This window comes from Oncorhynchus masou, unplaced genomic scaffold (genome assembly GCF_036934945.1).
Source record: "Oncorhynchus masou masou isolate Uvic2021 unplaced genomic scaffold, UVic_Omas_1.1 unplaced_scaffold_631, whole genome shotgun sequence".
Lineage (NCBI taxonomy): Eukaryota > Metazoa > Chordata > Actinopteri > Salmoniformes > Salmonidae > Oncorhynchus > Oncorhynchus masou.
This window is the reverse complement of record NW_027012739.1, coordinates 205,029-228,662: the sequence shown is the minus strand read 5'-3', so window position 1 is coordinate 228,662 and position 23,634 is coordinate 205,029. Positions and strand designations below refer to the sequence as shown.

General features: G+C 43.5%; 2 protein-coding genes across 4 annotated transcripts in view; both read right to left on the bottom strand.

Annotated features, from left to right (window-relative positions):
• LOC135536549 (UTP--glucose-1-phosphate uridylyltransferase-like) overlaps window positions 1-13,068 on the bottom strand; it is a 79,573-nt gene extending 66,505 nt beyond the window's left edge. The window contains exon 1 of one of the 3 annotated variants that reach the window (XM_064962847.1): window positions 12,794-13,068. Coding sequence is in view for 2 of the 3 variants with exons in the window: in XM_064962846.1 (XP_064818918.1) it covers window positions 11,548-11,566 (19 nt within the window). In the remaining variant the exon portion in view is untranslated. Of the gene's footprint in view, window positions 1-11,547; window positions 12,060-12,793 lie in introns of those variants that run through there. The other 2 variants (XM_064962846.1, XM_064962849.1) reach the window with 2 other exon arrangements.
• Window positions 13,069-13,746: 678 nt separating this feature from the next.
• On the bottom strand, window positions 13,747-23,365 carry LOC135536552 (malate dehydrogenase, cytoplasmic-like). The gene is made up of 10 exons (XM_064962854.1): window positions 23,267-23,365; window positions 22,023-22,124; window positions 21,433-21,529; window positions 19,674-19,849; window positions 16,300-16,422; window positions 15,989-16,087; window positions 15,796-15,873; window positions 15,404-15,517; window positions 14,919-15,008; window positions 13,747-14,640 (listed from the first exon to the last, which is right to left on the bottom strand). The coding sequence occupies exons 1-10, from the start codon at window positions 23,267-23,269 to the stop codon at window positions 14,518-14,520; spliced, it is 1,005 nt and encodes a 334-aa protein (XP_064818926.1). The 5' UTR covers window positions 23,270-23,365; the 3' UTR covers window positions 13,747-14,517.
• Between the last annotated feature and the right edge of the window lie 269 nt (window positions 23,366-23,634).

Here is a 23,634-nt window from a genome sequence, read left to right as displayed (position 1 = left end):
TTAAATAAAGTGTTATCAACAGCACTATTAAGCAGATTTGGTTGATTTTGTGGTCTCAAACCAGTGAGCTTGCCACCATTCGCCATCAAGAATATGAGCTATATGGAGTTATATACAATGGAAGAGGTGGTCATTTTGTTCCCTTGTCATAACAACAAAAAATAGATGTAAAACATAATTTCAATCTGGTTAAATGTGGGTTCCGAGGCAAAGGGGGCGGATCCTGCAGGCATCATGGTTTAGAACCTGCTCGACTGAGACACTCTACAACGTTAATCAAGCCTGGTACTAGAATGTGGTTTGACTTGACTCCTGTCAGGTTATGGAATGTCGTGCATTCCAAGAAGCTACCATGTTTGATTTGCATGTTGTCATCCACTTTAATTCCCAACAATATATGCTATAAATGTCACTGAACAGCTGGCATGGACTAGTACCTGTTGTGAGTTCTGGGTCATGTTCATTTGGCAACAAACTGAGAAAAATAGCTGTGAAACAGGGAGAGAGTACCTGGACTTGTCCAATGAGAAACTGAGTGCACAGATAAACCTGGCGCATGAAACCCTCTCATATTCCAGGGTGGGAAGCCTTCCTTAGAGAAGTAATCATAGAAGGTGTGCCACTGCCGCAGCACAGTAGTGTGTGTGTGTGTGTGTGTGTGTGTGTGTGTGTGTGTGTGTGTGTGTGTGTGTGTGTGTGTGTGTGTGTGTGTGTATGATAAATCTAACTTAACCACAAGCCATGGACAAACAGAACACTGTTCCACGGCCAACAGTGAGATAGATGAAAGAGGAACTCAGCCCCATTGCTCCCAAACTCAACCCCATTGCTCCCAAACTCAACCCCATTGCTCCCAAACTCAACCCCATTGCTCCCAAACTCCCTTGTGTTTACATTTTTTCACTTAAAGAGTGTTTCCCAAAGGCTGGGTCAGGAGGTGTAGAGAGACTAGTGACACAATCCTGGGTCAGGAGGTGTAGAGAGAGAGACAATCCTGGGTCAGGAGGTGTAGAGAGACTAGGGACACAATCCTGGGTCAGGAGGTGTAGAGAGACTAGGGACACAATCCTGGGTCAGGAGGTGTAGAGAGAGAGACTAGGGACACAATCCTGGGTCAGGAGGTGTAGAGAGAGAGACTAGTGACACAATCCTGGGTCAGGAGGTGTAGAGAGACTAGGGACACAATCCTGGGTCAGGAGGTGTAGAGAGACTATGGACACAATCCTGGGTCAGGAGGTGTAGAGAGACTAGGGACACAATCCTGGGTCAGGAGGTGCAGAGAGACTAGGGACACAATCCTGGGTCAGGAGGTGTAGAGGTGTAGGGACACAATCCTGAGAGACTAGGGACACAATCCTGGGTCAGGAGGTATAGAGAGACTAGGGACCCAATCCTGGGTCAGGAGGTGTGGAGAGACTAGGGACACAATCCTGGGTCAGGAGGTGTAGAGAGAGAGACTAGGGACACAATCCTGGGTCAGGAGGTGCAGAGAGACTAGGGACCCAATCCTGGGTCAGGAGGTGTAGAGAGACTAGGGACACAATCCTGGGTCAGGAGGTGTAGAGAGACTAGGGACACAATCCTGGGTCAGGAGGTGTAGAGAGAGAGACTAAGGACACAATCCTGGGTCAGGAGGTGTAGAGAGACTAGGGACACAATCCTGGGTCAGGAGGTGTAGAGAGAGAGACTAGGGACACAATCCTGGGTCAGGAGGTGTAGAGAGACTAGGGACACAATCCTGGGTCAGGAGGTGTAGAGAGACTAGGGACACAATCCTGGGTCAGGAGGTGTAGAGAGACTAGGGACACAATCCTGGGTCAGGAGGTCCTGGGTCAGAGAGACTAGGGACACAATCCTGGGTCAGGAGGTGCAGAGAGACTAGGGACACAATCCTGGGTCAGGAGGTATAGAGAGACTAGGGACACAATCCTGGGTCAGGAGGTGCAGAGAGAGAGACTAGGGACACAATCCTGGGTCAGGAGGTGTAGAGAGACTAGGGACACAATCCTGGGTCAGGGGATGTAGAGAGAGAGACTAGGGACACAATCCTGGGTCAGGAGGTATAGAGAGACTAGGGACACAATCCTGGGTCAGAGAGGTGTAGAGAGACTAGGGAGGTGTAGAGAGACTAGGGACACAATCCTGGGTCAGGAGGTGTAGAGAGACTAGGGACACAATCCTGGGTCAGGAGGTGTAGAGAGAGAGACTAGGGACACAATCCTGGGTCAGGAGGTGTAGAGAGACTATGGACACAATCCTGGGTCAGGAGGTGTAGAGAGAGAGACTAGGGACACAATCCTGGGTCAGGAGATGTAGAGAGACTAGGGACACAATCCTGGGTCAGGAGGTATAGAGAGACTAGGGACACAATCCTGGGTCAGGATGTGTAGAGAGACTAGGGACACAATCCTGGGTCAGGAGGTGTAGAGAGACTAGGGACACAATCCTGGGTCAGGAGGTGTAGAGAGACTAGGGACACAATCCTCAGGGTCAGGAGGTGTAGAGAGAGAGACTAGGGACACAATCCTGGGTCAGGAGGTGTGGAGAGACTAGGGACACAATCCTGGGTCAGGAGGTGTAGAGAGACTAGGGACACAATCCTGGGTCAGGAGGTGTAGAGAGAGAGACTAGGGACACAATCCTGGGTCAGGAGGTGTGGAGAGACTAGGGACACAATCCTGGGTCAGGAGATGTAGAGAGACTAGGGACACAATCCTGGGTCAGGAGGTGTAGAGAGACTAGGGACACAATCCTGGGTCAGGAGGTGTAGAGAGAGAGACTAGGGACACAATCCTGGGTCAGGAGGTGTAGAGAGACTAGGGACACAATCCTGGGTCAGGAGGTGTAGAGAGAGACTAGGGACACAATCCTGGGTCAGGAGATGTAGAGAGACAAGGGACACAATCCTGGGTCAGGAGGTGCAGAGAGACTAGGGACACAATCCTGGGTCAGGAGGTATAGAGAGACTAGGGACACAATCCTGGGTCAGGAGGTGCAGAGAGAGAGACTAGGGACACAATCCTGGGTCAGGAGGTGTAGAGAGACTAGGGACACAATCCTGGGTCAGGGGATGTAGAGAGAGAGACTAGGGACACAATCCTGGGTATGGAGGTATAGAGAGACTAGGGACACAATCCTGGGTCAGGAGGTGTAGAGAGACTAGGGACACAATCCTGGGTCAGGAGGTGTAGAGAGACTAGGGACACAATCCTGGGTCAGGAGGTGCAGAGAGACTAGGGACACAATCCTGGGTCAGGAGGTGTAGAGAGACTATGGACACAATCCTGGGTCAGGAGGTGTAGAGAGAGACTAGGGACACAATCCTGGGTCAGGAGATGGGAGAGAGACTAGGGACACAATCCTGGGTCAGGAGGTATAGAGAGACTAGGGACACAATCCTGGGTCAGGAGGTGTAGAGAGACTAGGGACACAATCCTGGGTCAGGAGGTGTAGAGAGACTAGGGACACAATCCTGGGTCAGGAGGTGTAGAGAGAGAGACTAGGGACACAATCCTGGGTCAGGAGGTGTGGAGAGACTAGGGACACAATCCTGGGTCAGGAGGTGTAGAGAGACTAGGGACACAATCCTGGGTCAGGAGATGTAGAGAGAGAGACTAGGGACACAATCCTGGGTCAGGAGGTGTGGAGAGACTAGGGACACAATCCTGGGTCAGGAGGTATAGAGAGACTAGGGACCCAATCCTGGGTCAGGAGGTATAGAGAGACTAGGGACACAATCCTGGGTCAGGAGGTGTGGAGAGACTAGGGACACAATCCTGGGTCAGGAGGTATAGAGAGACTAGGGACCCAATCCTGGGTCAGGAGGTATAGAGAGACTAGGGACACAATCCTGGGTCAGGAGGTGTAGAGAGACTAGGGACCCAATCCTGGGTCAGGAGGTATAGAGAGACTAGGGACACAATCCTGGGTCAGGAGGTATAGAGAGACTAGGGACACAATCCTGGGTCAGGAGGTATAGAGAGACTAGGGACACAATCCTGGGTCAGGAGGTATAGAGAGACTAGGGACCCAATCCTGTAACATGGGGTTGTAGATGATGTTGTAGATGATGGGTCTCCCTATAACATGAGGTTGTAGATGATGGGTCTCCCTATAACATGAGGTTGTAGATGATGTTGTAGATGATGGGTCTCCCTATAACATGAGGTTGTAGATGATGGGTCTCCTGGGTAACATGAGGTTGTAGATGATGGGTTGTAGATGATGGGTCTCCCTATAACCTGGGTCAGGAGGTGAGGTTGTAGATGATGGGTCACAATCCTGGGTCCTATAACATGAGGTTGTAGATGATGGGTCTCCCTGGGTCAGGAGGTGTAACATGATGTTGTAGATGATGGGTCTCCACATAACATGAGGTTGTAGATGATGTTGTAGATGATGGAGAGACTCCATAATCCTGAGGTTGTAGATGATGGGTCTCCTATAACATGAGGTTGTAGATGATGGGTCTCCCTATAACATGAGGTTGTAGATGATGGGTCTCCCTATAACATGATGTTGTAGATGATGGGTCTCCTTATAACATGAGGTTGTAGATGATGGGTCTCCTTATAACATGAGGTTATAGATGATGTTGTAGCTGATGGGTCTCCTATAACATGAGGTTGTAGATGATGGGTCTCCCTATAACATACTAGGGACACAATCCTGGGTCAGGAGGTGTGAGAGACTGTTGTAGATGATGGGTCTCCATATAACATGATGTTGTAGATGATGGGTCTCCTTATAACATGAGGTTATAGATGATGTTGTAGCTGATGGGTCTCCTATAACATGAGGTTGTAGATGATGTTGTAGATGATGGGTCTCCCTATAACATGATGTTGTAGATGATGGGTCTCTCTATTACATGAGGTTGTAGATGATGGGTCTCCTTATAACATGAGGTTGTAGATGATGGGTCTCCCTATAACATGAGGTTGTAGATGATGGGTCTCCTTATAACATGGGGTTGTAGATGATGTTGTAGATGATGGGTGTCCCTATAACATGATGTTGTAGATGATGGGTCTCCCTATAACATGAGGTTGTAGATGATGGGTCTCCCTATAACATGATGTTGTAGATGATGGGTCTCCTTATAACATGATGTTGTAGATGATGGGTCTCCCTATAACATGAGGTTGTAGATGATGGGTCTCCCTATAACATGATGTTGTAGATGATGGGTCTCCTTATAACATGATGTTGTAGATGATGGGTCTCCTTATAACATGATGTTGTAGATGATGGGTCTCCCTATAACATGAGGTTGTAGATGATGGGTGTCCCTATAACATGATGTTGTAGATGATGGGTCTCCCTATAACATGAGGTTGTAGATGATGGGTCTCCCTATAACATGATGTTGTAGATGATGGGTCTCCTTATAACATGATGTTGTAGATGATGGGTCTCCTTATAACATGAGGTCTAGTCTAACAGTCTAGTCTAGTAGCTCCCCATCTCCCTATAACATATCTATGAGATTAGTAACAGTCTAGTAGCTCCTCATCTCCCTATAACATATCTATGAGATTAGTAACAGTCTAGTAGCTCCCCATCTCCCTATAACATATCTATGAGATTAGTAACAGTCTAGTAGCTCCCCATCTCCCTATAACATATCTATGATATTAGTAACAGTCTAGTCTAGTAGCTCCCCATCTCCCTATAACATATCTATGAGATTAGTAACAGTCTAGTATAGTAGCTCCCCATCTCCCTATAACATATCTATGAGATTAGTAACAGTCTAGTAGCTCCCCATCTCCCTATAACATATCTATGAGTTTAGTAACAGTCTAGTAGCTCCTCATCTCCCTATAACATATCTATGAGATTAGTAACAGTCTAGATGAGCTCCCCATCTCCCTATAACATATCTATGAGTTTAGTAACAGTCTTGTAGTAGCTCCTCATCTCCCTATAACATGATATCTATGAGATTAGTAACAGTCTAGTAGGTCTCCCCATCTCCCTATAACATATCTATGAGTTTAGTAACAGTCTAGTAGCTCCCCATCTCCCTATAACATATCTATGAGATTAGTAACAGTTGTAGTAGCTCCTCAACTCCCTATAACATATCTATGAGATTAGTAACAGTCTAGTAGATGATGGGTCTCCCCATCTCCCTATAACATATCTAGATGAGTTTAGTAACAGTCTGTAGATGAGCTCCCCATCTCCCTATAACATATCTATGAGATTGGGTAACAGTCTAGTCTAGTAGATGATGGGTCTCCCTATAACATATCTATGAGATTAGTAACATGTCTAGTAGCTCCTCATCTCCCTATAACATATCTATGAGATTAGTAACAGTCTAGTCTAGTGAGCTCCCCATCTCCCTATAACATATCTATGATATTAGTAACAGTCTAGTAGATCCCCATCTCCCTATAACATGATATATGAGATTAGTAACAGTTAGTAGCTCCCCATCTCCCTATAACATATATTGAGATGATGTAACAGTCTAGTCATGAGTAGCTCCCCATCTCCCTATAACATATCTATGAGATTAGTAATGATGTCTATAACATAGTTGTAGCTGATGTTGTATCTCCCTATAACATATCTATGAGATTAGTAACAGTCTAGTCTAGTAGCTCCTCATCTCCCTATAATGATATCTATGAGATTAGTAACAGTCTAGTCTAGTAGCTCCCCATCTCCCTATAACATATCTATGAGATGATAGTAACAGTCTAGTAGCTCCCCATCTCACTATGATAACATATCTATGATGATTAGTAACAGTCTAGTAGCTCCTCATCTCCCTATAACATATCTATGAGATTAGTAACAGTCTAGATCTAGTAGCTCCCCATCTCCCTATAACATATCTATGAGATTAGTAACAGTCTAGTAGCTCCACATCTCCCTATAACATATCTATGAGATTAGTAACAGTCTAGTAGCTGATCTCCCTATAACATATCTATGAGATTAGTAACAGTCTAGTAGCTCCCCATCTCCCTATAACTCCCTTATAACTATGAGATTAGTAACAGTCTAGAAGCTCCCCATCTCCCTATAACATATCTATGAGATTAGTAACAGTCTAGTAGCTCCCCATCTCCCTATAACATATCTATGAGATTAGTAACAGTCTAGTAGCTCCCCATCTCCCTATAACATATCTATGAGATTAGTAACAGTCTAGTCTAGTAGCTCCTCATCTCCCTATAACATATCTATGATATTAGTAACAGTCTAGTAGCTCCTCATCTCCCTATAACATATATATGAGATTAGTAACAGTCTAGTAGCTCCCCATCTCCCTATAACATATCTATGAGATTAGTAACAGTCTAGTAGCTCCCCATCTCCCTATAACATATCTATGAGATTAGTAACAGTCTAGTAGCTCCCCATCTCCCTATAACATATCTATGAGATTAGTAACAGTCTAGTCTAGTAGCTCCTCATCTCCCTATAACATATCTATGAGATTAGTAACAGTCTAGTAGCTCCCCATCTCCCTATAACATATCTATGAGATTAGTAACAGTCTAGTCTAGTAGCTCCCCATCTCCCTATAACATATATATGAGATTAGTAACAGTCTAGTAGCTCCACATCTCCCTATAACATATCTATGAGATTAGTAACAGTCTAGTAGCTCCCCATCTCCCTATAACATATCTATGAGTTTAGTAACAGTCTAGTAGCTCCCCATCTCCCTATAACATATCTATGAGATTAGTAACAGTCTAGTCTAGTAGCTCCCCATCTCCCTATAACATATCTATGAGATTAGTAACAGTCTAGTAGCTCCTCATCTCCCTATAACATATCTATGAGATTAGTAACAGTCTAGTAGCTCCCCATCTCCCTATAACATATCTATGAGATTAGTAACAGTCTAGTAGCTCCCCATCTCCCTATAACATATCTATGAGATTAGTAACAGTCTAGTAGCTCCCCATCTCACTATAACATATCTATGAGATTAGTAACAGTCTAGTAGCTCCTCATCTCCCTATAACATATCTATGAGATTAGTAACAGTCTAGTCTAGTAGCTCCCCATCTCCCTATAACATATCTATGAGATTAGTAACAGTCTAGTCTAGTAGCTCCCCATCTCACTATAACATATCTATGAGATTAGTAACAGTCTAGTCTAGTAGCTCCCCATCTCCCTATAACATATCTATGAGATTAGTAACAGTCTAGTAGCTCCTCATCTCCCTATAACATATCTATGAGATTAGTAACAGTCTAGTAGCTCCCCATCTCCCTTTAACATATCTATGAGATTAGTAACAGTCTAGTAGCTCCCTATAACATATCTATGAGATTAGTAACAGTCTAGTCTAGTAGCTCCCCATCTCCCTATAACATATCTATGAGATTAGTAACAGTCTAGTAGCTCCTCATCTCCCTATAACATATCTATGAGATTAGTAACAGTCTAGTCTAGTAGCTCCCCATCTCCCTATAACATATCCATGAGATTAGTAACAGTCTAGTAGCTCCCCATCTCCCTATAACATATCTATGAGATTAGTAACAGTCTAGTCTAGTAGCTCCTCATCTCCCTCTAACATATCTATGAGATTAGTAACAGTCTAGTAGCTCCTCATCTCCCTATAACATATCCATGAGATTAGTAACAGTCTAGTAGCTCCCCATCTCCCTATAACATATCCATGAGATTAGTAACAGTCTAGTAGCTCCTCATCTCCCTATAACATATCTATGAGATTAGTAACAGTCTAGTAGCTCCCCATCTCCCTATAACATATCCATGAGATTAGTAACAGTCTAGTAGCTCCCCATCTCCCTATAACATATCTATGAGATTAGTAACAGTCTAGTCTAGTAGCTCCTCATCTCCCTCTAACATATCTATGAGATTAGTAACAGTCTAGTAGCTCCCCATCTCCCTATAACATATCTATGAGATTAGTAACAGTCTAGTCTAGTAGCTCCCCATCTCCCTATAACATATCTATGAGATTAGTAACAGTCTAGTCTAGTAGCTCCCCATCTCCCTATAACATATCTATGAGATTAGTAACAGTCTAGTCTAGTAGCTCCCCATCTCCCTATAACATATCTATGAGATTAGTAACAGTCTAGTAGCTCCTCATCTCCCTATAACATATCTATGAGATTAGTAACAGTCTAGTAGCTCCCCATCTCCCTATAACATATCTATGAGATTAGTAACAGTCTAGTAGCTCCTCATCTCCCTATAACATATCTATGAGATTAGTAACAGTCTAGTAGCTCCCCATCTCCCTATAACATATCTATGAGATTAGTAACAGTCTAGTCTAGTAGCTCCCCATCTCCCTATAACATATCTATGAGATTAGTAACAGTCTAGTAGCTCCCCATCTCCCTATAACATATCTATGAGATTAGTAACAGTCTAGTCTAGTAGCTCCCATCTCCCTATAACATATCTATGAGATTAGTAACTAGTCTAGTAGCTCCCATCTCCCTATAACATATCTATGATTAGTAACAGTCTAGTAGCTCCCCATCTCCCTATAACATATCTATGAGATTAGTAACAGTCTAGTCTAGTAGCTCCCCATCTCCCTATAACATATCTATGATATTAGTAACAGTCTAGTAGCTCCCCATCTCCCTATAACATATCTATGAGATTAGTAACAGTCTAGTAGCTCCCCATCTCCCTATAACATATCTATGAGATTAGTAACAGTCTAGTAGCTCCCTATAACATATCTATGAGATTAGTAACAGTCTAGTAGCTCCTCATCTCCCTATAACATATCTATGATATTAGTAACAGTCTAGTAGCTCCCCATCTCCCTATAACATATCTATGAGATTAGTAACAGTCTAGTAGCTCCTCATCTCCCTATAACATATCTATGAGATTAGTAACAGTCTAGTAGCTCCTCATCTCCCTATAACATATCTATGAGATTAGTAACAGTCTAGTCTAGTGCAACAGTAATACAACAGCTCTATTCCACTGCCAGGAAATAGACTTTGACCGGTGAGATCCATTTTGAATAGGCTACATGTCAATACTGTGACTTGTTCTATGGTTTTGGGACATCTGACACTGTCATTTCTCATAAGCTGTCACCAGGCAGTGGTTCCTGTATGGTGTGAGTGACTGACAGGGAAATGTTTTAAATTGAACCTTTATTTAACTTGGCAAGTTAGTTTAGAACAAATTCTTATTTACAATGACGGCCTACACCGGCTAGACCCGGACGACCAAGAACCAAAATGAGTGAGTATATGGCAGGCTGGGGCTACCAAACTGCTGCCCTGATTGGACAACAACAGCAATGAGTAGCCCAACTAGAGGCCGAGGATACCAAACTGCTGCCCTGATTGGACAACGACAGCCATGAGTAGCCCAACTAGAGGCTGAGGCTACCAAACTGCTGCCCTGATTGGACAACGACAGCCATGAGTAGCCCAACTAGAGGCCGAGGCGACCAAACTGCAGCCCTGATTGAACAACAACAGCCATGAGTAGCCCAACTAGAGACCGAGGATACCAAACTGCTGGCCTGATTGGACAATGACAGCCATGAGTAGCCCAACTAGAGGCTGAGGCTACCAAACTGCTGGTCTGATTGGACAACCACAGCCATGAGTAGCCCAACTAGAGGCCGAGGATACCAAACTGCTGGCCTGATTGGACAACGACAGCCATGAGTAGCCCAACTAGAGGCTGAGTCTACCAAACTGCTGGTCTGATTGGACAACCACAGCCATGAGTAGCCCAACTAGAGGCCGAGGATACCAAACTGCTGGCCTGATTGGACAAAACTGCGACAGCAATGAGTAGCCCAACTAGAGGCTGAGGCTACCAAACTGCTGCCCTGATTGGACAACAACAGCAATGAGTAGCCCAACTAGAGGCTGAGGCTACCAAACTGCTGCCCTGATTGGACAACAACAGCAATGAGTAGCCCAACTAGAGGCTGAGGCTACCAAACTGCTGCCCTGATTGGACAACAACAGCAATGAGTATCCCAACTAGAGGCTGAGGCTACCAAACTGCTGCCCTGATTGGACAACGGCAATGAGTAGCCCAACTAGAGGCTGAGGCATTCTCAAAATAAGCCCAACTATAAATAACATAAGCTACTATTGTTATATTACTCTAATTATGTCAGAGGAGAAAGAACAGCTATCTCTGGTATGGACGATTTAGTTGGGGTACCCATTCTTGACCTGTCAGCGTGCACGTTTGGAATTGGACATTAAAGTAAGAAGTGGGAGCTAATTTGTTAGGCCCAGCCTGAGGTCCAATGGTACTAAGGTACCTTTCAAGTGATAGCAACATTCAACCAAGTAGCCTAAGACAATTCATTGTTATTGAATTACATTGAATTCATTTGGATAAAAAAAATACAACAATGTGTACATTGTATTCCCAGAGGATAGTACTTCAAATTATAACACTAGTTGGTACTTTAGACCGTGTCTCCACACAATGTACAAGTAGAAGCTGTTAAACTTATTTTCAATACATTCATTGTGGTATTCATTCTTCATCATTGTAGTAGGCTGCATCCACACAATCACTTACCTTCAAAATAACGAGCCATATTCCAGAATGCTATAAAGGCTCAATAATCAGAAATCACCTAATGGAGGTCAAATGTTCTGTACAAATCCAAAATCGGTATTTCCACTAGGCAGCGTATCAAGTTATCAAGGATATTCAACTATAACTATATTGAAACGAAATTGGTCAAATAGTCCAATAAAATGTAAGACATATTCCAGAAGACCCCAAATGGTCATTGAGTCATTCATCTATACGGCCACCCCAGTGCAGAATGGACTGCTGAAGACATAACTTGCGAGAGCACTCCTCTCTCACAAATGAAATCCTTTTCGCAATTCCTCCACCGCCAGCACTTTCCAAAGCGTGACAACCCGACCTTTATTCCATCAATCGTTTATCTCACTTGACTTCAGCCTAATGAAACGCACCCCCCGGCCCGACTGTAGCCTTCCTATTGGATTTATGTGACTATATTTCACAAATACAATTAGCCTATGGCTTGTACGGGTTTCGGGTCTGCCCCTTTCCCAGGCAAATAAACCACGTCACATTTCCTCCCGGACTGTCTATGGACCTTTTGGTGCTTTCAAGACAACGTGGAACTAAAAAATAATTTTAAAATAAATATAAAAAAAGGCCAAATCATGACGTCAGTGATCTTTAGGTTAAAAAAACATCGCACCTCAACAAAGATGCCCTAGTTTCCTACTTGGAATTCCAGATTGGATGACGATTCAAAACTATTTTTTTCCAGTAGGAGCTAGTTCCCCCCCCCCGCCACCCCGAGTTCCCAGTTGTCATGTACGCACTGAAGGCGGAGATTTCACAAGTTCCCAGTGGGTTTGAACGCGGCATTTGCTTCTACTAATATACTCCCTCTCTTGCTTTAGCCTCGCCCCCATGATATCTTATATATATATATATATATTAAGATAGCCTAGCGTAGATAATCATATATATACAGTAAATCAGTAACATGTTAAAGCCAGCATAGACCCGGCCCACACGAATAACCGATCTATAGGTCTAGCCTAACCTTAAAATAAATGTAGCCTAGTGGTATATCGAATCGACTTGTTAGTTACATTCCCGAATGCAGAACGATGGATGCGGAAATGATGGGGACAGGTTATTACGTTTTTTCCACTGTATAGCATAGCCTACACATCAAACACGAATTATACATGATTTAAAAAATAACATTGCAACATTATTACCAGATCAACTGGCTTTTTTAATTGAGCTAATAAATGCATTTCCTTACTGTTTGGCTTGTAGGATGTTGGCGACAGGAAAATCGTGCGATAGGCTTGTCCAAGTATGGACACAACCGCGAAGACCGGTGAAATTAGCGCAACTAATGTCCCTTTGGGAGTTTATTTACATTAGAATGACATGCAACACATTGTATTGAATATTGGGCAGGTATTTAAGTAATTAGTTCACACAAAAACACTATAATAGATGAATTTGATCAAAACGATATATAGAAATGCCATTCCAAAACAAGGACCAATGAAAAGCTTGTATCCGAATGCTGTGGCCAATGAAAATGCAGTTTTTCACGACGTTTCTGAACCCCAAACACCAGAACCACGACATTGATGCCACGTCAATGAACACGTTACTAATGGGTTCATAGCTAGAGCAGGCCTGATTAGTGTCATACTTTCCCCCCCAGCTAAAACACCGGACTCCAATGATCATCTTCAGTTTAAAACGCAAATAAAGTTATCAGCTGTGTTTGCTAGGGGGGGGGGGGCTCCGGCCTGGAGTTGCCCATCCCAGAGTTAGGCCTACAGGTATTTGGGTTAGAAACTAGACTATTAACATGGAACGTAAGTAAAAATTTCAGTTACAGAATGCTTACGAACATGGTCCCTCAAAAGTGATTTTAAATAATGTTCTGATTGAATTGAAGTACATAAGTCCTTACGACTCAAATGGAAGGACCACATTTTCTTTTAAACTACAGGTGACAAAGCAATGCAAGTCAAGGACAATCTGATATAGGACATTCTGGGTGTAAACTATATATAATTTAACATTTATGGAGCACACTCCCTCCAGCTAATCTTAATATTTGTTTTAAATACTTTATAGATGCTGCACTGTTGAAAGGAGAGTTGGCAAGCACATCATTATACTGTGGCGAGCTACACTATTCATAGGACTTATAAAATGTTGATTTGTGCAGAAATTATGAAATTTACTGAATCAGTTGATAAATGTTTTATTGTTTCGTCAGGAGTGAGTCCAGGGAGATAATATCCAGAGGTTTGAAACATAATTAACCATAGATCCATTTTACTGGTTTTATAGATTAGAATGTGCTACCCCCCAGTGGCAGGACTATGCCATAACCACCTGCTACAATTATAAATAGTAGGATTACAGGTGGATCACATTCAGATTGTCAAATATCATAATGGGAAAATGCCAAATAAGTATACAAAACAAACAAAAAGAGGGTAAATAATAATTTAACCAAGAGTTGTTTCACACAAATATTAAGTTAAATCTAGAAACACTATAAGGACAATACATTGTTTGCTGATTTTATTGTTCTGACTGAGCAACAATTTAAACAGTTGAACAATGATCGTCATAGTAACTACGAGTGCATCAACTACCCATAACAATTCTCCATTCCATGGTAAGCATGGTAACCATCCAAACAGGGATAACCTGTTCAGAAGTGTGTAACATTAACGTTTTGGACACAGATCTGCAGCAGTGAGTGTATCATGCCATGTTCATGTGCTATCAGAATGACCAGAAACTCAGGTCTAAAAAAAATAAAATAAAAATATTTTGCTGTAAAACGTATGAAGTTAAACCGATCATATGGAACTTCCAAGTTGGATATTCCAGAGTTTCCTAAGTTCCGAGTAGCACGTGAATGCGGCATCACAGACACGAGTCTGGAGGAGTGGGTTCTGCGTCCAAGTGCTGTTGCCGGGTTGGTTGCCGTGGCTGGGAGCGTAGTCAAGTGCTGAGGAAGGTGACGGCGGTGTCCCTCTCCTCCACCAGCTCGGCTGCCGTGGCGTCCATCTTGCCTCGGGAGAAGTCGTTGATGGCCAACCCGTCCACAATCTTCCACTGCTTGTCCTGAGGATAACAACGACAGGAGAATAATGTATATTGAATAATAGGCCAAAGTGATCAACTTCCCACTGCAATAGGTAGTTGGTCGTAGACTAAAGCACCTGTTTATAGTCAATAGAAGCAGAGCTCTCTGGTTAAGTGGTGATGACAGCTGATCTTTCGCCCAATAAGATAAGATCTTTAGCCAATAATTGGGCAAAAGATCAGAATTGTGCTGCCAATGTAAACGCAGCCTTAGTATGGAGGGGTGTAGAGAGCAGAGTGTCAGGGATCTGTCTCACCTTGATGTGAACAGGGAATGAGTAGATGAGGTCTTCAGCGACACCATAGGAGTTACTGCTGGAGTAGACACCCATGGAGACAAACTCTCCCTGCAAACACAAGAGGTCAGAGGTTAGGGCTGTGTTCAGCAACCATTAACCTAAAGACAGGCTGCACCACACTGTGTTCAGCAACCATTAACCTAAAGACAGGCTGCACCACGATTCTCCACCCTCTTCCCAAAGTGTGCAACTGCACACACCTCATAAATGTAACAACGGCCTCCAGCCAAATATTACACCATCCATGACTGTCTGGAATTGTAGGAGTGCACATTCTGGTGGAAGGGTGAAGAATTGAGATTCATCCATACTTTAAACAGTAGAGTGCCCTATAGATTAGGAGTTATTAAATATAGCCTTAATGGTTACAATGCAGATTTGGGTAGGGTACACTAATCCTAAATCTGTATCTTAAAGCCACAGAATTGTCCCACTTAGCTGACCTCAGGAGTGCCTGACCAGATGTCCCTCATGTGATCACAGATAGCCTTGGCTGCAGACATGGCACTGGACAGCTTCCTGGCCGCGATAACCGCAGCACCCCTCTGCTGCACCGTCTGAGAGGGGGGAAGAGGAGAGGGAGGAAGAGGAGAGGGAGGAAGAGGAGGGGGAGGAAGAGGGGGAGGAAGAGCGATGCCTTACAAAATGTCTCATCCCTACTCCAATAGTCTTCTTCAGCCGTCTCAAATCATCTTTCCAGGAATCCTCTCCCCTTATCAAAACACATGGAGGAGGTCAGAGGTCACTTTCCCTTGGACCATCTCCAATGAGAAGGGGGGGGGGTTAAAGTTCACACAGCCAGATGAAAATGTGTTTTACAGTAGAGTAAACTCACAGAAATGAAGGCCCCTTTGAGCCAGTCATCGTCCTTAACAGCGTCGAAGCAGGCCAGGTCGCTGCCCGCCATGTTGACCTTGGTGTAGTAAAATAATGACATATTGTTAAATATTGTTAAATATTACACAGTGTAATGCCTTGCAGTGGTATAATAACACTTCATTATTACATTGTGATAAATTATAGATTACCTTGCAGTGGTGGACGTCTGGGTACTGGGTGGACGAATGGTTGCCCCAGATGATCACGTTCTTTACCTGGGTGGCTGGCACGCCGCAGCGCATCGCAACCTGGGGGGGAGGGAGGCAAGAGAGCTGTGTAAGGATGATATTACCATCTATTAAGGTAATCCACACACACTTTATTTGTTCCCCCCCCCCAATGAAACTTAAAAACACCCACTACAGTTCAAGTACAGACAGACTCGGTCATCATCAGGGATTGGAGTAACTATTCGTTCAAGGGGTTCAAAGGAACAATAGCCACTTCTCCACACAGGTACCTGAGAGCGGGCGCGGTTGTGGTCCAGACGGGTGAGGCAGGAGAAGTTCTCCTTGGGGATGGACGGGGCAGACTTGGCTGCGATCAGACAGTTGGTGTTGGCTGGGTTACCGACCACCAGGACCTGACGGAGAGGCCATGTTATAAAACAGTCATACACCACACACACAGAGCAAGCCAGAAAACACCATGGTGTTGGGGAGAATCTCCCCTTTCCACTGGGGTCAGTTTGTAGCCCAAACGGTTCAGACACTACAAACAGAAGGTACAGACGAGTCCCGTCAGGCTTGTAGAACAAAACTGAGACCACCCATCATGTTTCTGCGAGTCTCATCGGAGAGTTTCCAAACAGTTGGGATGCTACAGCAGTTTGTGAGAAAAACTTATTGTCAGAGTGCCTCATGGTCTGACAAACATGACTGCAGATGTGCAAGACTGGCAGATTGAGATGCACCACACATTTTAACTTAACCTTTCTGAGAACGGGGGCAGTATTGAGTAGTTTGAATGAACAAGGTGCCCTATGTAAACTGCCTGTTACTCAGGCCCAGAAGGTAGGATATACATGGTAGTATTGGATAGTTTTTAAGGTTTCCAAAACTGTTAAAATAATAGTCTGTGAGTATAACAGAAGTGATATGGCAGGTGAAAACCTGAGGAAAATCCATCCAGGAAATGCTTTTATATTGAAGTGGCTGTTCTCCCATTGAAAGCCTATCCACCATGTAAAAGACTTAGGACCCAGTTCACGATCTGTATGGTTTCCACTACATGTGGCCAGTCTTTAGGCATTATTCCAGGCTTTTACTTTGAAAAATAAGGGAGATACAGCACTTTCAATGAGGACAGTGGACATTTCTAGAGATGTGTCCTGCGCGTGACCGGGAGTGCGCCTTTGTTTTTCCTTTTCTATTGAAGAAGCTTTTGTCCGGTTGAAATATGGATTATTTATGACAAAAACAACCCGAGGATTGATTATAAACATCGTTTGACATTTAAGCTTTCATGGTACTTTTGATTTAGTCTGCTTGCTGTGACGGCGCTTTGTACCAATGGATTACTGAACATAACAGAGGTTTATGGACATAAATAGGGACTTGTGAGTGCAACCATGTGAAGATCAAAAGGTAAGTGATTAATTTTATCGCCATTTCTGACTTGTGTAACTCCTCTACTTGGCTGGTAACTGTTAGTAATGATTTGTCTGCTGGGCGCTGTTCTCAGATAATCACATGGTTTGCTTTCTCTGTAAAGCCTTTTTGAAATCTGACATCGTGGTTGGATTAACAAGAAGTTCATCTTTAAACCGATGTATAACACTTGTATGTTTAATGAATGTCTATAATGAGTATCTGTTTTTGAATTTGGCGCTCTGCAATTTCACTGGCTGTTGGCCAGGCTATCCCTAATAGTTAACAGCAGAGTGATGAGACGTTGAAGGCAACGTGAGACTAAGAGGTCATACCACGTGATTAGTCCATCGGTTAATAGCCAACCCAATCTACCTACCTCATCCCCATACTGTTTTTATTTTATTTACTTTTCTGCTCTTTTGCACACCAGTATCTCTACCTGCACATGTTCATCTGATCATTTATCACTCCAGTGTTAATCTGCTAAATTGTAACTATTCGCTCCTTTGGCCTATTTATTGCCCACCTCCTCATGCCTTTTGCACACACTGTATATAGACTTTCTTTTTTCTACGGTGTCATTGCTTTGTTTATTGTGTTATTGGCTTGTTTATTGTTGACTCCATGTGTAACTCTGTTGTCTGTTCACACTGCTATGCTTTATCTTGGCCAGGTCGCAGTTGCAAATGAGAACTTGTTCTCAACTAGCCTACCTGGTTATATAAAGGTGAAAAATATATATAAATATATATGAATGTAATAAATGTATGAAGTCATAGTTTGCACTTTCAGTCCAACTTAAATGTTTTGTCCATTATCAATTTAATATAGCCATGTATTAGAGTGTCTGATTACCATGTAGTAAAAAAATATTTTAAAGTTACTTGAAACTGGAGTCACCTGTGAGTAGAGGGAAAATTCCAACGCCTCGCTGCCGGACGGGCAAGGTTGAAGGCGCCACGCTAGACAGTCAGGCAGCGTGTAAGGTTGAAGGCGCCACGCTAGACAGTCAGGCAGCGTGTAGGTTGAAGGCGCCACGCTAGACAGTCAGGCAGCGTGTCAGGGTTGAAGGTTGAAGCGCCACGCTAGACAGTCAGGCAGCGTGTAAGGTTGAAGGCGCCGTGTAAGGTTGAAGGCGCCACGCTAGACAGTCAGGCAGCGTGTAAGGTTGAAGGCGCCACGCTAGACAGTCAGTCAGGCAGCGTGTAAGGTCGCCACGCTAGACAGTCAGGGCAGCGTGTAAGGTTGAAGGCGCCACGCTAGACAGTCAGGCAGCGTGTAAGGTTGAAGGCGCCACGCTAGACAGTCAGGCAGCGTGTAAGGTTGAAAGTGTTCTATCATGGCAGTTTCAGCCTTGCACACTGCCTGAAGACAAGGTAAGTTTTTGCAACAAGGTCACTTGGGGAAGAAATGACAAGGGTGCAGGACAAGTGCCAGCACACACACACAAGCAGTCACACTCGTCAGTCTGACAGCCCAACACCTGTTGCTAGATCAGTGTCGAGGCCAAAAGGCCTCCTCACTACACACCCACAGTTCCACTGGCACTTAGTCGGGACAGTCCAGTCCTTGGCGGAGTTCCTACTCTCTACTATTAAAATGACTCATTATAATTCTTGTTTCCACCATATTCCTCACACCAGTCCATTTATTTTGTAAATCCATGAAGATGAGTGTCCAAGTGCACACTTGGGGAGCAGGAGAGAATCAGAATGTCTCCCTTGACTCCTGGGATGGATGAGAGGCTTCTAGACAGAAATGGACCAACTCTTGGGATGGAACCCAGCCAGACTGGATACAATGAGAGGCTTCTAGACAGAAGTGGACCAACTCCTGGGATGGAACCCAGCCAGGGTGGATACAACGTTAAGCTTACAGACCAAAGCAGACCAGATAGGTGGGTTAGTGTTAAGACAGGCAGGCAGTTTGATTTTTTAAATCAAAACACACGCTCACAAAACAAACCCACAAACAACGCACACACCCACCAATGGCATTCCAGGCCAGTCTTTCCATGGGAATTAAGAGCCCACCACGTGAACTGAATTTCAACAGCTCTGAGGTGCAGCATCACGAGTCCTCTCTATGTCTAAGGACACATGGCTTACACTATACCACAAACACAGGGTACCTGCTAGTGTTGAGACAGCTAAGTCTGCATTGACATTTAGGGACACATTGACAGTCACCAGAGACCCCACACAAACAAACCCTGTCTGTTGGGCTCTGGCTATTATCTCACCTTGACAGTTTTCTTGGCATACTTCTCCAGCGCGGCCCCCTGGCTCTTGAAGATGGCCACGTTAGCCTTGAGCAGATCCTTCCTCTCCATACCCTCTCTCCTGGGCATGGAGCCCACCAGGATAGCAGCGTCCAGATCCTTAAAGGCAACCTCCTCCTTGTCCGTGGGGATGACCTCTGAAAACAGATGGAATAAACAGCGGCTTGTTCAGTCGGAATCAAATAGTCAGAAAAAAAGCAAGAAAAGGGAGGGACTATCTGAACGTGTTCTATAAAGACACATGTAGGTTTCTTTCCTTGTCTGTGAGAATGACCTCTAGACGAATCAAAAATACAACAGACCAGGGTTGGTTCAATGGGCAGCACATGGACGACCAACAAACAGAAGGAAAAACAGGATAATAAAGACCACTTAATTGTTTAAGGTTTTACTACAGTGGTGTCTAATTAATCTCTACAGGCTCGGTGGGTCCCCTACAGGACGGTTGAGCTAACATAGGCTAATCACATTAGCCTGAGGTTGTAAGTAACAAGAACATTTCCCAGGACAGACATATCTGTATTCACAGAAAACTTCAAATCTTGTTAATCTAACTGCACTGTTCAATTTACAGTAGCTATTACTGAAATAATACCATGCTATTGTTTGAGAGCACACAGTTATGAACTTAAATGTATTAATAAACCAATTAGGCACATTTGGGCAGTCTTGATACAACATTTTGACCAGCAATGCAATGTTCATTGGATCAGTCTAAAACCTCACACATGCACCGCAGCCATCTAGTGGCCAAAATCTAAATTGCACCTGGGCTGGAATAAAACATGGCCATTGTCTTGCATTTCAAAGATGGTACAAAAACAGCATGTTTTTTCTTTAGATTTGGTTAAAGATAATACAATGTGTTATATTCTCCTACATTAATTTGACATTTCCACAAACGTCAAAGTGTTTCCTTTCAAATGGTATCAAGAATTCACATATCCTTGCCTCAGGTCCTGAGCTACATGCAGTTCGATTTGAGAATGTAATTTTAGGCAGAAATAGAAACAAAAAGGGGGGGGGTAATTATGATCGAGGACAGCAGGAATTTGTTATTTTTAAGGAGCGCTTTATTAAGTCCTTCAAGCACAATGTTTCAGACATGATCTCTTGACAATGAAAGTGGCCTCTATGGAGAAACAAAGGCGTGGGTTTGTTTTCCCATCACATTGTCTGTGTGGTTTTCCCTGTTTCAATCCCCATTTCGTCACAACACCTTACATCCTCATCAGCTCAGTCACAGCGTTTTTGCTTTTACAGTTAGCTTCAGCGAACCCTGTATTGATCCCTTTGTCCTGCTACTGTTGTCTGTGGGACATAGACTGTTGCCAGTTAACTGCTTTAAAGGGATACTGCGAGATTCTGGCAATTCTGAAAATCCCACCGATCTGGCAAACACCTTAAAAATATTTGAAAGAATTTAAAATAGTGCTTGAAGCCAGATCTGTTTGGGACACAGGGTCACCATACTACAGACACCCCCCCCCAACCCCACATTGAACATTGTCTTTGCAACACACCATACACAGAGAGAACATTGTCTTTGCAGCCCTGAGCATTAATACTGGGGCCTCACAGCCGAGGTGAGAACAAAGCAAGGACGCCACCCATTGACAACAGAAAAATACCAGTCACAATGGAGATGGAGATACTACTGGTGCCTCAACTAAAGCAAAGCCACGTCAGTCCAGTGAGTGTCATCTGCCCCATGGTTTACCTCTGAGGAGTGGGAGGGCACAGTCCTGCAGCTCCATGCACACTCCATCCAGGACTGGCAACATGGGGGTGATGTCCAGCAAGATCAGGGTGATTGGCTGAGAGGAGAGACCAGGAAATGACAGGAGTAGATAAATGAGTAGGATCTATTGATCTTTCCGTTGACTTACAGGCTGGTAGATTGCTAACTGAACAGATGTGTATGGTTCATATGATTACTACATTGACAACACTGCTTGTTATGACTATTTGAAGGGACTATGAACCTGCCAGTAGGCTGTATGCTAGTGGGTCTATTTCAGGCAATTCAAGGACATTAAAGCCTTGAGTGAAGCTTTGCAGGTTGTGTGACTGAAGGGGTAGTGTGTGATGCTGCATGTTGCCCATCAGTCATGATTTTTTATTTTATTTAACTGACACAGGAGGTATCTGACATGGCACCCAATATTGTGCACTCATTTTGACCAGAGCAAATAGGGTAAGTAGTGGACTATATTGGGAATAGGGTGTAATTTCAGACAATAGACAACCCCTAACAGGATCAGCTGGGATATTACGCAAGTCAAGCCAAAGCTTCTTCCTTCCCTCTACCTGATCTTTGCCGAACACATCTCCCTTGGCTATGCCAAACAACAAGGAGTAGGCAATCTGCCCAGCAGCGCCGGTCACCAGAACACGAACAGGTTCAGCAGACTGCAACACAAGATAAAGAAACACAGATCTGGGTCCTATTCATTAGGGCACATTACACATAGGTTATTTAGACACGTATCCAGAGTGAATTAGCCTAAAACCTGTAGTAAAATGTTACAATGGAATACAAATGTATTTATTTTTGGACAAGTTCAGGTAGTAAGTCCCCGTTTCAGTTAATTTTCTTCCATTTGTTGACAAAAGAACACAACCAAACACAGGGGCACATATTAAAATATTGGAGGTGAACCAGGCATTACTTGGGAGTTTGAGGAAATGATCCAGCTCGGAAAACATTTGGGAAGTTTTACAATAATATCAATGTTATGTAATATCAATGAGCTTGTATAGGAAAAACAGTCAACAACAGTCAGGTAAAAAAATTAGGTGTACATGAAATGGGAATGAGGTGAGTGGGATACCTTTGAGGAATACTAGAGAGAACTATTAGAATTGTCTCCAACAATGATATTCCATATGGGATCCGTGACCGGACAATGTCGGAGTGGGGATTTATTAACTCACGAGGTAAGCCACGGTGAATTTAAAAATAGAACTCGCTCCTCGAGCCATCTGAGACGAGATATTTATAGCTACTGTAGAAAACTGTTACCATTCATTCAACCTTTTCCCTTTCACACAAATGTAGAGTCCAAAAACAAGCAATTGCATTGCTGGGGAGAAAGTCGCATGCAATAATTAGACAACTTACTTAGATAACGCTAGGCCACATTAACACATTCTGTCAATTTGACCTTGTCAAAGAAATGTAGCCACATGTGCATACTACACAGCTGTTAAAATTAGATTATACTAGAACGTGCCAAATTGACTGGCACATTGCCAACAAGGAATTATAGATTGTACTCCTTCCAACTGGTCTTTAAACATATCACAAGCAAAAATCATTTTACAAACATGTTTAAATTGCTAGAAAAGTTGGTTACCGGTAACTAACTAGTTACTGTATAAATTAGGTTTACCATATTACTTGAAGCAAGCAAGCGTTGGTTGCTGGCAACAAGCGAACGAAAAGCCACCTCGCTGTCAGCGTACATACTATAGCATGTATGTGCATTTATCATTTCAGTAAAGCTAAAGTTCCGTAAACAAAGTTAATACAACTTTTGTTTGCTACTTACCATCTTTGTATGGTAACTTGGACTATTCTCCCACTGTTCTCGCAACAAGAGGTCACCCCTATTTCTTGAAATCAGAGTGATCACGAGGTGGCCAGTAAATCGTTTATAGGCATGCGCCGCAAAGCTGGTGGCTCTCGGGAAATGTAGTCGGAAATCCTTCAGCCAAAGACAGTAGTACCAAATATTTGTATAACTAACTCTCATTGTTCTATCTGTGATAGTACCAAAGACAGTACAGTACGCTGGGTTAGTTATACACATCTTTGACAGTGCAGTATGCTTCAGCTGTGTACGTTGACCTTTTAAAGTTAATGAGGTTGACAGGGGAATAAATAACTACTTTACCCCTTATTCAGTACTAACATTTA